The sequence below is a fragment of the Ciconia boyciana genome, chromosome 8, assembly GCF_034638445.1.
Source record: "Ciconia boyciana chromosome 8, ASM3463844v1, whole genome shotgun sequence".
Lineage (NCBI taxonomy): Eukaryota > Metazoa > Chordata > Aves > Ciconiiformes > Ciconiidae > Ciconia > Ciconia boyciana.
Window position 1 is genome coordinate 16,425,784 of NC_132941.1, and position 14,624 is coordinate 16,440,407.

The following is a 14,624-nucleotide window of genomic DNA, read 5'->3' on the forward strand; positions in this document are numbered from 1 at the left end:
TCTTCAAGCAAACATCTCTGATTTTCTGTGCCCCATCTTTTGTAACTGGACAGCGCTCACTGAGCTGACCCAAAAGGCTAGCTGATTTCTTCAAGTATCAGTCACTGAATCTGACTTCAAAAGGCATTAAAGTAGTGAGCTCATTCAGGGAAAGACAGGTGGTAAATAGCATGTATTCATCAATTCCCTGAGTTTTGCCAAAGCTTGTCTTCAGTTCAAAAAATCACAAAGATCCCGCATATTACTGTAAATAAAATAGATTTCCTGCCTCCTCTCTTAATGTCAGTCTAGAATTTTATCTGGAAAACACATGCTGGAAATTTTGGTGAAAAGAATTTATAATAGTGTTCTGCAGCGTTCATTTCTGGGCAATGCCAAGAAAGCACAATGGGAATGAAAATACAGAAACTTAGTAACAAAACACATCAAACCCAAATGCTTATCATACGAGAATTTGAAACATTAGTTCTTTACCCAGAAGCAGTTTGCCCCCACTTAATACAAACTGCTGTATGGAGTTTTCCGTTGCAGTGTTGGGTAGTTTACCTGCTCTGTGTTTAGAAACTGACCTGATTTTAGCCTATGGTGTAAGCATTGAGGCAAACCCTTTTACAGAGGACAAACAAATATGGTTGCCAGCCAATTCACAGGCGAGTGCTACAGAAACATTTCTGTACCTCTTCACTGCCACAGTGCTGTAACTTCCCCCCTTTTAGAGCACCTCTTTATAAAAAGCTCTCAAAACCACAATTCTTCAACTTTTCCTTATGCTACAGTTCTTCAACTCTTTCTCAGACTTAAATCAGTTGGAAAGCAAGAAACAAAACTTAAAACATCCAGCTGGATTAGTGTCCCCAACACGATGCAAACTGAGAATGTTTGTTCACTCACTCAGTTACATGTAGTGACAGAGCTAGGACAGGACAGAACCCTAGGGTCCTCATTCTATACCGAGCTGTCTTTTAAAGTCAATGTGACTTACTAAAACCACTATGAAAATACTTTGTAAAGCAGGTTTGATTGTACTATAACAAAGGAAGGATAGCCACATCCTGCAGAAACACCTTTAGCCCCTCAAATGGAGATAGCAGGAGGAAAACGCTGCAAAGGGCTCAATCCATTGGGCTGATTCCACGTCTACTGTCAGATACGTGGGAGACGCTCAAGTCTTGGGAGAATGGAGTTTTGTAAGCGCATGAAAGAGGGAGGCATCAATATAATACTAAGCTGAGAACCCTCTGATCACCCTCAGGAGCTATCAGGTTCTCAGAGCCATCAGCTCAGGGGTGTGCTTCCTGGACAAAACATGCTAATAACGTGTCCTTACTGGACATCATGCTACAGCTTGTCTCACACATCTGATATTTCTGGAGCAGCCCATTCTGGGAGAGCTTCTGGCCTAAAGCCGACATTTGTAGAAGTATGACTTGTTGCCAGGGAGAGGGCTGGATCCCCTTCCTACCTACGTGCACCCTTACGTATGGAGCATAGCACTGCCAACACGCTCCTGACAAGTCTGAGGAGAGCTTGCTGTGCCACAGGGCTGTAGAATAACCTAATTCCATGCAATACTGGAAGATTCCCTGTTCTGCAGATGCAATCCCTCCCAAATGTTGATGTTAAGAAGTAGAGAATTAAAGAGTCATCACAATGAAAAGAGAGATAATCTTGCATGTAGCAGTTTTAGTACTTGCCAGCTGCACAGAAAAACTTAACCCTGTGTGCTTGAACACTCATCTTCGTGTCTGGTTCACATCCTATTCACCAATTCTTATTATGTGCATCTAAAACACTTTTCACAGAGACCATGCCAAGGTATTAAAAAGCTGGGAAAAATATTTCTAATGGCTGTTTTTTCAAAGAAGCATAGGCTGACTCCCAATATTGACGTCACAATAGATACTGCTGCACATCTTACATAAAAACATGGCATCATGTAATTTTCATCACTAATTAAATATATTCTTCCTGACCAATGAAAAACTACGTTGCCTCTGTGTGCTACATCAGGTGTACAGATCTGAAGGACTTAACACACAGTTTTCTGCTCACTTCAGTAAACCTACCAGAGGAATATTTCACAAGTTTCAATAATTCTGCTAAATAATTGAATACATGAAAATTACATGGGTAGTATTTCTTTTATCTATGTTCTTGGAAGGAGCTTTCATAGTAATTCCGAGGATAATGTAGTGTTTTAAAGATTAATGAATAATAAATTTACTTTTTACTGATACATATTACAAATCTTTAACAAATCTCATTCAGGGATTCCTGGAATTTTAATATGTTCTATCCCAACAAAACTGTCTATTTCCCAATTTTAGAATTCCAGAAATGGAATTTAATTGGCAAAACATATTTTAAAATTACTTCACTTAGTTTAAATGTTCACAGGTACCTCTATTTTTCATAAAGAATTAACTCCCAAATGGTTACGGTTTTACATTCAGAGATGGCTGTAATAAAGAGTTCAAGAATTCTGTGTCCTGGTTGTGTATTTAAAATTCTCAGCTAACAAGCAGGAGAGAAGCTGATAGGAATGCTTACAGATGTCTGGTTTTACAAGGTTTGGGGTTGTTGGGGGTTTTTTTGCTAAAGTGCTTTAGTCTAATGTTATTTATTGTTTATGGAAGTTGTTTGTCATTTAAGACATGAAGTGACCACTCCCCCAAAAGAAAGAATCAAGTTACAATCCATTATTTCATTTTTGATTGTTTTTCTTTGTAATAGGTGGGAAAGTGGATCCTGGATAAAAGTCCTGCCCAAGACAAAACTCCAAGCTGAAGACTCCAATTATCTATAAATCACTTGTATTTCCTGCAGAGAAAGAGAAAAAGGAGGGAAGAGCGAGACAGGCAGAAAAACAGAGAGAGACGATATGCCAAGTGAAATATTCGATACCTGTCCTAAACCAAATTTCTCTCAAAAGTAACCAGGAGTTACCTGATATCTCAAAACCAAGCTTAGAAGAAACATGTTGCCATTGTTTTTGGCTTCATATTGAAATAAAATAACTTTCTTTTACTTGTTCCATTAGTATAAAATGTGTAACATCTTACATATATCTGAGATGATGGCACTATATATTCTCAATTATTAAAGGTTACTATCCAGCTTACGTTCTCACAGATAGGAAGATATGATTGCTGATGACTGTTACCTTTTTCAAAGATTTTGAGAACCAATTCTCTAGTTTTAGAACAGAGAAACGCAAGTATGCAAACTGACTGTGATACTACTCCCAAGCATTAGCCACCGAACACTCCGGAAGCATATTTTACACTGAAACTGGCAATAAACAAAATTCATGCCAAATACTATTTGCACAGTAGGATTGCTCCCAAAGTGTAACACCACACAACATCAAATAACTACATTCCTTATTTATTTAACCTCTTTTCAAAGAAATTATATGCAAGAAACCATATGCATCTTTTAATTTGCATATTGCAGTTTGCATTAAAATGTAATGAAATCTATAATAGTTGACTTTCCTCTGAAACATTCTTCTAGAACATGGAATTGCTGTAACAAATTAGAGGACAAATTAGTTTTGGCACCCACTTAAAAAAGAGAAAAGATGAAAAGCTTTTAAAGTGATGATATGGAGGAAAAAATTACACTGCATCGGCCAAAATGAGTTTCCTATCAGCTTTAAAGCTCCTGAAGTTGTATTTCCAGTAGATAAAAATGTTATCACCTCTTTCCAGTGCTGATGTGCTTATTTTCCTATTAAGTTAGTCAGTAATTAGAAACAAAGTCTGACACATTGTAATCTGTTTATACAATACATTTGAAACTTCTCCAACAGAAATGAAAACATTCTTTAACTGAAATACTAAAGATGCAAAGATTCAAAATATATAAACGAATTTAAAAATTCAAATTGCATTTACAAACAAATTACTGTTCTTAAAGCCCATTTTAATCGACAAAAACAATTTAGTCCCATAATACACCATAGAAAAACAGCAGATTTTTCTACATTGACCCAATGGGTTTGTTCTTAACCCTCTCTTTATGAAAAGTAGTCTTAAAGGTTAGTAGGAAAAAAATATGCCCTCTTGCAATGTTGTTCAAGAGTGTATTCAAGTGTCACGGAAGTTAGTAGAGAGACCTGTTCCAGTGCTGTAACAACCTGGTAGTATTAAGAGTCCTCCAGGAATTGTAAAAGAGTCCCTTGGGCACACAGGGTAATTCAAGAAAGAAAACATTTTTATTTTCTGATTGAGATATACAGGTATGTATAGTAACTTCCTCTGAAGTACATCAAAAGCAACTGAAATATATTTGAGAACTACTGATTTTGCACTGAAAATAAACCCCAACAGCTCTGTAGAAAATACTACGTTTAAAGAGAAGTTAAGTGGCAAAGCCAGTCCCAACAGATCTAATTTGCTTTTCTATTATCCTGCGGTTTTTCAGATGATTACAGGGTAAAAATCTGTTTCCTTTATTACAGATTCAAGGCAGTCTTTTAGTAGTTTTTTTTTAATCTCTACACTCAAGTTGGTCAGGGCAGAATGAAACTGATTTTAAGCAAAATCCCTCCTTTGGAGGGGAAGCCAGGAATTTCCCAGCCAGGAATTTCCCTGCCAGAACAAACGAACACAACTTACCTTGGTGTATTTGATTTCAAGGTTGAGAGTGGGAGAAGGCAGCAGATGCAGAGATGCCATCAGAGCTGCAGGATCTGCCTTCACCTCCCCTGGCATCTCAATTTTACTGGAAGTCATAGTCTTGGGGGGGTTTTATAGTACCACCGAGCCCCCCGCTCTGACCTGGTGGTGTGTTGTGTTTTGGGTTGGCTCCCCCCCCTCCAAAGACCGGCGCCGAAGATGTTGCTCTCGTCCTCTGTATATAGGCAGGTGTCAAGCCGGGTCTCTTCTTATTGGACATGGGGGCAGAGGCAGGGGGGCAGGTCCATCCTACCTAGGGCGATAGCGGCACAGCCCCGCTCACTCGCGCGGCGCAGCCGCGGCGCCCCGCAGGCCTCCGCCGGGCCCCCCCGGCCCCCGCGTCCCGTCCTGGGCGCCGGGGATTCCCCCTGCCACCCCGCGGGAGGACGGAGCTCCCGGGCGCGGGTCGCTGCCTCCCGCCCGAGGAGCGGGACTGGGGAACCCGGTCGGCGCCGGCGGGGGAGCGGGGGTCGCCAAAACTGCCGCGTTCCCCCTCGTCTCCCCCGCGCCGGGCGGGGGCCGGCGGGGAGGCGCCGCGTCCGAGAGAGGCCAGCCCCGGCCCCGCGCCGCGCCGCCCCGCCCGGGGCATCCCGCGGGGAGCCCTGGCAGCCCCGGCCCCGCCACCGCCTGGGGAGCCCCGGCCGCGGCGGGGCGGGGGGGGGCAGCGCCGGGGGGAGGCTGGGCCGCACTCGGGAAGCCCTGGCGGGGCGGGGGGATCCTGGCGGGGGGACGGCGACCCGCCAGCGGCATTGCCTCACAGCGCGGCCCCGGGGCGGCCGGCTCCCCCTCGGGCGTGGAGCCGCCGCGCGGCCGGCGGGGCGGGGGCGGCCAGGCACAGCAGGGCAGGCGGCCCCTCACGGGTCCCGGGCCGAGACGCGGTGAGGGCACGGGGCCGCCCCGCAGCGCTGCCGCTGGGCCGGCAGGGCGAAGCCTCCGCCTCCGGGGCAGCGTGTCTGTCGCCGCTCCCCGGCCATCTACCGCCGCCCGCTACTTTCCCCGCGCTGCCCGCTCTCCTGGCCAGGGGCCCCGCGCAGCACCTGGCGGCTGCGCTGCTGCGCTGCTGCCCTGCCCCGCTCCCGCTCCCGCTCCCGCCACCGGACGCGCGCTGCCTCGCAGCCGCCGGGCGCTCTGCGGAGCGCCCGTCCCCGCCAGCTTTGCTCGCAGCGTGCCCGCTGCTCCCCGGGCCGCCTCGCTTTTATTTTTTGCGGCGACTGACATCAAAGTGGCTGCGCGTCCCCGGTGACGGTGACGGGTGCGCGGAGAACGGCCCCGCACCGACCCCACCTGCCGCACCGGCCGCGCCATCCCCGTCCGCCTGCTGCCCCCTGCCGGCCGCGCGCCCGCCGCCCTCGCCTCGCGCCCGCGGCCCGCCCCGCGCCACGCCGGCCCTCACCTGGCTCCCACGTCCCACAGCGCCTCCCCGCGCGGGGCCCCGGGCTGGGCAGCGCCGTTCCCGCCTCCCGCGGCAGCGCTCCGGAGCTCAGCCCCCGTCTGGCGCCCGGGTCCCCGCTCCCCTGCAGGCCGGCGATGCCAGGTGCGCTCCTTGTCCCGCTCCCGCAGGCCTGCGCTGCCGCAGGGCGGGGAGCGCCCTTCCCCTCGGTCTGCGGGGGCCGTCTCCGCAAAGTGGGGTTCTTGTGTGTCCAGGGTTTCTCCTTCCCCCTTCCTGGAAAAGCGCTGTACACCTTTCCTTGCTTCCCCTCGCAAGGTCCCATACTTACTCCCTTCTTCCTCTGGCTATGGGCTGCGCGGTCCGGCCTTTCCTCCTCCCTGTACAACAGCCTCCCACCTTCCAGTGCTGGGGGCACTGCCCCTGCAGCCCCTCCCGCCGCTGGCCGCGCACGGCCATGGGCACTGCAGCTGCTGCAGGCGTGGGCAGCCTGTGTGGAAGCCCAGAGCCTTGGAACTCGTGCAGCGAGGGCACCCAGGTGCACCTCTGTTTCCAAATTCCTCTCAGGAAAGAAAGCGACCGGGAGGAGCAGGTGCTCACTGCCAGGGCAAGTCCTGCAGCCCAGCTGTGGCTTTCTCTTTTCTTGGAAGTTCTTTGCAAAAGGAAGAGGCCTAAAGGGCAGAATAATTTGTTCAAGCAAGAGCCACCTGTTCCCAGCTATTATTTTTTGGGGGGGCCCTCTTAGTGGGAGGCCACATCATGCAAGAGGTTGGGCATGCCACACAGTGGGTTACTGGGAAGTCAGCAGCCGGAGCCAGATGCCACTACTCACTATCTCAAACTCATCACGTGTGCAGCAAGCAACGCGTGTGCGGTGGACGTCTGTCCTAGCTTGCTGGCTGAAACAGCAGATGGCTTGAGCTTGCGCCCTGACTGGGCTGGTGGACATCAGAAATTTATGGTCAAAGCCCTACACTCTCTCTGGTCAAAACATCTAGGCAGAAAACGGAAGCCCAGACCGTTTTTGTTACTTCAGGCAAAATCAATAAAGTTCTGCTTACTGATGCAAACACTCCCAACATTTTGAAACTGATCAGATGTCATGTTTTGAAGTTATGACATTGCAGATAGATAAACAGAGAAAGGACACCAAAGCCTACAGCTGTCTAAAGCTGGCAAAACAAAGCAACAAGAAATATACCATGTGACCTTTTTATCGACCTAGTCAAGAATAAACAACGGGATCTGGCCATGTTTTGATTTTGTTACATTATCCATTTGTTGATTCCATAGATATTCCTTGCTCCATGTTTTACAAGTTTGCGGACAATTGAAAAGACTGTCCTAGCATTCTCTTAGTGTTTGTACAGGAGCACGGGACAAAGGTTGCTTCTGCACAGACAGGCAGCACAAGATACAGAGTGCCATTTAAGTCATTTCAGGGTTAACATGCATATTTCTGTAAATTTCCAGCTCAATAATGAAGAAGGAGACTGCAGATTTTGCTTTCTCTCATTTTTCATCTTTTTTTTTCCCCCTGACAGAGGAAATGGAGCCATAATACTGTGCTGTAATGTGACACGCAGAGCTGTCAAACTGTGACACTTGGGATGAGTGAGACTTTTAAACGTCAGAAATTCAATTTTTAATTGCACACTGGCAACACAGACCTAACACTTCATCACAAGGATGACACCTTCTAAAAGCTGTTTTAAAATAAGTCAGAGTGGGGATGTGCTCCTTCAAAAGGGGACTGCATTTAAACAAGTTTCAGGAATGAGAAAATTGTGTAACAGTTTCATTATTAAATCAAGTCAATAAAGTTCAGGAGATTTTGGTGAGAAGGGATTCCAGCGTCTGTGGAGATGCAGTTCAAACCCACATAATCTGGACCTGTGTAAGCAACCTCCGTCAACTACTCGTCGTACAAACCACATTGCTCTTACTTCTAAAAGCAGAGCGGTTTGCAAAAGCACTGGGAGCTGACCACCTTTAGACTAACTGCTACCTACGCCTTGTTGGCATTCCCCAGCTGGAGAATGGCACTGCCCTTACCATGCTGCAGGCTCCTGGTCTACAGCCAGCTTCAGAGGGCTCCCCACAGGAACATGGCAGACATGGCTGTTGCTTTTCCCGACAGCAAGGGACCAACCGCAGTTCCTCTTCTACCATCTGGGAAGACAATGACGTAGGCCTTTAGGGCCAAGACCACGAGCGAGTTCTCATCAAGTACAACAGTAGCTTTGCCAATCAGAATTAGGACCAAGGTCTGCAATGCTGTGTTGGACACACTGATGAATCCAGCTTGGTGAGCTGCTTCAATGATTCAGCACTACACTGGCCACTTTATGATAGCAAATTGAGCCACGGCTTCAAATCATGCAAGTGAATATTTAACGCAATTTCTTTGTGGAAGGGATTTCTACCCTTATTGCCTTGGACATTAGGACAATAACTCAGTAATAACAATGAATACAGAAGTAAAATGATTAATTTGTGAAAGAAAAAAAGCGAGTCCAACAATTGCAAGAAGAGAAAGAACAGAAACAATACCCCAGGTTCAGCCCGAGTTCTGCAGTCCCTAAATACCTACATATGGCAGAGAAATAATTTATTCTTACTGCAGTCCTGTAGTTTCTGGGTTTTTTTGTGAATTGGCAATACTAAATCAACTGGCAATTAAGTCAGACTGGCTTATTTTCTCTCACATGAATGGGTTTTAATTAAACTCTTACTTAGATGGCAAATCAGGAAACAAATATGTTCTGTTTCAGATTTTAATAACAAAGATATTACTGTCTTCATACTTTGTGAAAAAATGGCTGTCAAAAAAATGAAGAACAACCAAGTGACTCTGTTTCTTACTTCAGTGTTAGAATTTAGGCTAGTATATAGCCAAGATCAAAATCATTCCTAAGAGTTTTATTTTTATATTTAGATCAATCTGAATATATAATTTGAAGAAATACCTTTGTTTCATTTACAAGTCACAATTTCTCCACCCACCCCAATCAATTGGTATTATTTATAGTCAAGGACATAGACGTTGCTTATACAAACACCATCTGGAAACAGGACCTTTGGTAGCTAGAGATGGTGCAAAAGACAGAGCTGTGATGTTGAAGACAATACAGATATAATTAAGGCATTCCTGGGCTGCTCAGTCAGAGTACTGGTGTTTTTCTGCTCTGTACTACTGTGTCCCCATCCCCTAAAGGAACTGATAAAACTAGAGCATGGGGTGAAACTATTTGTATCTCAAGTACCTCTTTTGGGCAGAGTAGCTGTACCAAAGCATATACTGATACACCACTGAAATGGACAGTGGCTACAGCAACCCCAACACAGAGCTCTTTGTTCTTACTACTTCAAATCTGTGAATATTTCTTACGCTCCTTAGCGAGCTCCAGACTCCAAGCACTTTGTCACACACATGAAGGAACTGAATCACATTATTCTGTCGGACACTTCCAGTGGTTCATTTCAAGATCAACTTCAAAACCTGCCCCAAAATGATTTCAATTTGACCCATAAGTTCTTTTTTCTATTTCTCTCAGCTGCCCCGCTACCATTTAGCAAGGATATCCCTGGTTCCTCATACAAATTCAGTCTTGACTGAGAGAGCCTAATCCTCTGTACCCTTTGCCTCCTGCCTCAGTAAATGCCCCTTCCTATTTCTTATGTACTTTAGAAATCACTTTTGGAAGAAAAATAGGGACCGAAAAGAAACTCCCACTAAGTTATTTTTCAGCTCAGATTTCCACTTACGAAGTCTCAACTTCATTTTCTGATATATACAGTAAAAGCTTCAGCCTCAGGTGTCCTATTTTAATTGCCTGCTATTTTCATTACTGACCATGATGGCAGCAAATGCTCTTCAGGAGATACTTGTATTTTAATTTATGTGCAAACATAAATCACACATTATAGCACTTTTTTCCTCTAGGTTAATTGAATCAATTCTCTAAATGTCTCTAAGCCTGATCATTTGAAAGAGGCTCCCTGTTTGAAATCTCGTAAGAATTATGGCCCTTGAATTGTGTGCAGGATGGTATCAGTCCTTGCTCCAGACAAAGATATTTTATACATATAAAGTAAAAATATTGTTATACACATAAGCAATATTATCTGTAAAGCAACACCCACAATACTGTGATGATCCTATAAAATATTATTTCAGAAATTTTTCCAATATCCCAGTGAATTAATTGTCCTAATATTATAAATCTTATTAATAATTGTTTAAGAATGAGTCTGGATATATTTTAAGTTCTAAAGAAACAAAAGAAAAAAATCTACTTTTATTTTCCTTATTTCTACATTATCTTTAACGTAAAAAATAAAATAAATGTTGATATCAAGAACAACCATTTTTATTACTGAAAATCCAGGAATGGCTAATGAAGAAAACTTGATTTAACATAATTTTTACTAAAAATGAGGATCAGTGTTCTTACCTGTGATACTGGCCATTTTATACCCAGTAGAACTGTAAATTGCTGCTACGGTAAATTCAATCCTAAACTGAAACTCAAATTTAAGGATTTAAGCAAGCTACAAATAATTCAGTGACAGTGACAGTGATAAAGCAGAATACGCTTGGAAAGGCTATCAGTGCTTGACACTTTATAACTGGGTCAGTTTCAAAAATTAGTATTATAGTTTAAGTAAGTCGAGAGCTGAACATGTCCCTGGCTAGACTGTTGTGCAGAAGGCTGGTTTTGCCAGTTACAGAGTGAGCCTGAGGTGCCACTCCTTGATCTGAAGAATTGCTGCGACTGTCCAGCTCCCAGCTGCTCCTCGGCTGGTCACCAGCCTGTGCACAGCGACGCACAGCAACGCGCAGCCACGGGCTGGTTCAGCCCAGTCTCTGCAAAATAGCAGCCGTCTTCTCCCGCGGAATATACATGGCAGTGAGTGGCAGTGTCTCGGGAAAGTGCTGTAAAGGACGTGTGCCGTTAACTGTGAAGTTATAGGCAATGTGCTCTTGGTTGTAGGGATTCTATTCTGAATTTAAATATATAAAAAACCTTTCTATTTTGAATTTCTCTTCAATTTACCTGTTTGAATTTATTATTTGTAAAACACATCGAGCCTCAAATGGATTGACCTTCTGCTAATGTATATCACCTAATGAATGGATGCAATTAACTAATTCATATTGGAATATTGCACTTTCCAGATCACATTTATCATCACTAAATGTGTGATCTAGTTTGCAAGTTTAAATTTTTTATTATTACCCTTTAAACTAAAGAAATAAGTCTTATATTTAATTACCTGAACTTACATATTCAATTAATAGCTTCATTACCTTAATGAATATAGATAACGCACAGAAGTAACAAAAGATTGCTGCCTGGATCTGCTCCTAAATACACCCTATAAAGGGTCTGCTATGAACCTCAGAACAATTTTTTTTGATTAAAAAATCTTGACTGGGGAGTTCTGAAGGAACTGGGCCTGGCAATCCAATATTCTTATACAAGGGCCTCAGATAAATTTATCATCTATATTGTTAATATTTAATATGTAAAAGGAATCCCAGAAGCAAAGCTTATATTTCTGGAAAGACAGAGGATTTAAACATTCAAATGTGAATCATTCTAAATGAAAGGGAATTAAAAGAATGAAGAACAGGCAGACTGGCACCTACTAAAGGACAGGAGGTGAGTGTTTGAAGCATGGAGGCAAAACAAACAAATGCTCTTGTTGCAGGAGAGAGGGGACAAAGCAGCAGGACCAGCAGCTCTTACAGAAAATACTTCTGCAACAGAGACAAAACGTGGCTGGATGGCATCCTTGGGGGGCCACGTCGAGTGTTAGACAGCTGAAGGTAGGTGGGTTGGCGAGCCAGATGCAGGAAACACTGTCACTTTCCTGATGGTATTAGGTCTCAGAACCATGAATCAGCTGTCTTATTTACCTGCATCTATTTGTTTGCCAAACATGCTACTTGGCCCTTGTGTGTCAGTGGAGTCAAATCTGTCATTATCATCGGCTTTCATGTTAAATCTCTTTTATTAATTAGGTAGGCTCAGATCTCCGGCTCTTCACAACCCTACAGGTAGCCATAATAAGTCTCAGGGTGTCTATTGCTATAGGGAATCTGTAGAAAGATGAAAGGTTTTGACAATGTATCCCTTTCCAGTTAAGAAAACATAGGGCTTAGATCACTGCAAAGCCCATTGGATATACTTGGAGGATTTCTTCATGCTGCATGGATATATTTACCAAGATATCTTCTGTTTTTAATAGCAAAGCTGAATTAAAAATTTTGATCTCCACTTTGAGGTCTTTTTATAAAGAATTCAGAAAAGGAAAGGGTTATTTTAAAAAAGAACATGCTGTCAATAATCTTCCCTTACATTTACTCCTCACATACATTAACTGTTCGAGAAAAGGGAATATGCAGAAAAAAAAGAGCAGGGAATTGGCTGCAACAAAGGATTTGTCTGTACGAAATTGATCTACTCCTTAAAAGCAAAATTCTTCTAGTACTGAAACAGTCTTTTTCCAGATGCATTCAGAAAGTCAGACCTGCCCATACTGTAACCTACCAGATAAGCTTATACTAGAACCGTACCCAGCACATTCAGAAGGAAGCACAGCCTAGCGCGGCAGATAACACTGGTGCACGTAACCATCTGTACAGCGTTTCCCTAACACTTTCGCGTTTTGCCAGCACTGACAGTCCTGTCACGGAGCCCTTTGTGTGGAACGTTACCTGTGCCCCACTATGCCAGCGTGGCTGTCGCAGAGATTAAACCGGCTTGGAAACTCAGGGCCTATGTTATACACAGACATGTCTGTACAACAAATTTTAAAATTTACTGTCATTAATTATATAACTATATATAATATATATATGTGTAGTAACATCAGTTATGCACTGGGGCCTGATGGTGTGCCCTGCCAATCAAGAACAAAGAAAAGTTTTGGTTTCTGCTTTAGAGAAAGTCCAGTTTAATTCTCCCTGAAATCAGCGTCAGCAACAGTGGACTTGAACAAGCTTTGAATTGGGCCTTAAAGATTACTGGCAAAAAGCTTGAAGCACACCTATGTGGTGTGGTTTTGATCTCATATTCATGATCTGGACTGAAATGTTTTACCTGGATGCTGAGATCACAGAAACAGAGAAGAAAGAACAAGGAAATTCTCAAGGGGTCACCTTGTGTGCCCTGCCCCTCCTCCAAGGTGGGCTCAGCTAGACCTGAGCTGCACATTGCAGAATTTTGTCCCCGTGAGCACTTTTTCACCAGGGACTACAGCAGAGACAGAGGGATGATCAGAAAACACAAGAACTGAAGAAATATGTTCTTTATGTACTCAAAATCTTAGAATGCTGAATTACAGTGTGTTCAGATCTTCCTCAAATGATTTTTTTTTCTTTGATTTCCCAAGCAGCAGGATCAATCCATAAAACAGAGAATGTACTTTCAGGACCATGCAGCAGTTTCTGTATGAAAACATAAATATAAATTAGACAAAGGCATTTGACCAGGGCCATGAATTATAGTAGATGTGTACACATTCAGACTTTATCTAATTCAACTAAAATCAGCAGATTTAGACTTAAAAATAATTTGGCCCATATTATTACAGTACAAAAAAATATATGGTGCATTTATAGCCTTGGTCTCTCCAGCTGCATTGGTTTAGGTTTTATTACATCAGTAATAACAATTTATGTGATACTCTGAATAACGTGCTATTAAAAATTCAGTACAGTATATACTGTTACCCATGGGATTTAAACTGTGGGAGCTACGTGTATTATTCTCTACTTTGCTATTTCTATAGGAGTGAAGATTACTATAAAAATGGTTAGCTTATATACACTGTGTGAATTCCTGCTCTGCTTGAATCCAGGTGAAGAGAAGAAATAGTTCAGTCCAGACTGCCTTGGGGTAAGGGTCCCAAGGGTCTTAGTCTTGCAATCTAAGGTTACACTGATCACACATTCAAGCATGAACAATAACATCAACATGATTTTGATGGCTTCAAAAATGCCAATAGATTTGTGAGGCATAACCTCCCTTAACAGAATCCATTTGATGCTTCTACAGAGTATCAGCTTTATTTGCGTGTCTATTGATTTTATTCTTTACAACAGTTCATCTAATTTTCCTGGCATAGAAGTCACATCCACAGTTTTGTAGTTCCCATCATCGCCCTTGGAGGACTCTTTTTGAAAGACGAGTGGATCAGTGGTACATTTCCTATGTTCTATTTTGCTGGCATTAGGATCAGGTTCAGCAAAAAACAACCCACTGGCACTAGAACTTCAGTAGCTGAACATTTGAATCCCTTGGCAGAAACACTGCACAGCTTCAGCAATTAGTTACTGTTTAACTTACCAATTTCTCTTGAAGTCTTTCCTACTGACAATTCATTTTAGGACAGTTCCTCACACTCAGCCAACCTAATGTTTGGTTCTTTGGCAAGGCAAATAATTATTTTAGCTTTTTAGCTGTGGAGTTAGCCACCTTGAATGCTTCTTCTACACTTTCAGCCTCTCTAGCTTTACTTACTGTCTGGCAGGACTCCTGTGG

General features: G+C 43.5%; 1 protein-coding gene across 2 annotated transcripts in view; it reads right to left on the reverse strand.

Annotated features, from left to right (window-relative positions):
• Window positions 1-14,624, reverse strand: part of ALDH1A2 (aldehyde dehydrogenase 1 family member A2) — a 214,198-nt gene that overhangs the window by 51,023 nt on the left and 148,551 nt on the right. Inside the window, exon 2 of one of the 2 annotated variants that reach the window (XM_072870179.1) lies at window positions 8,125-8,241. In XM_072870179.1, coding sequence (XP_072726280.1) covers window positions 8,125-8,241 — 117 coding nt within the window. Of the gene's footprint in view, window positions 1-4,622; window positions 4,740-8,124; window positions 8,242-14,624 lie in introns of those variants that run through there. The other variant, XM_072870180.1, reaches the window with a different exon arrangement.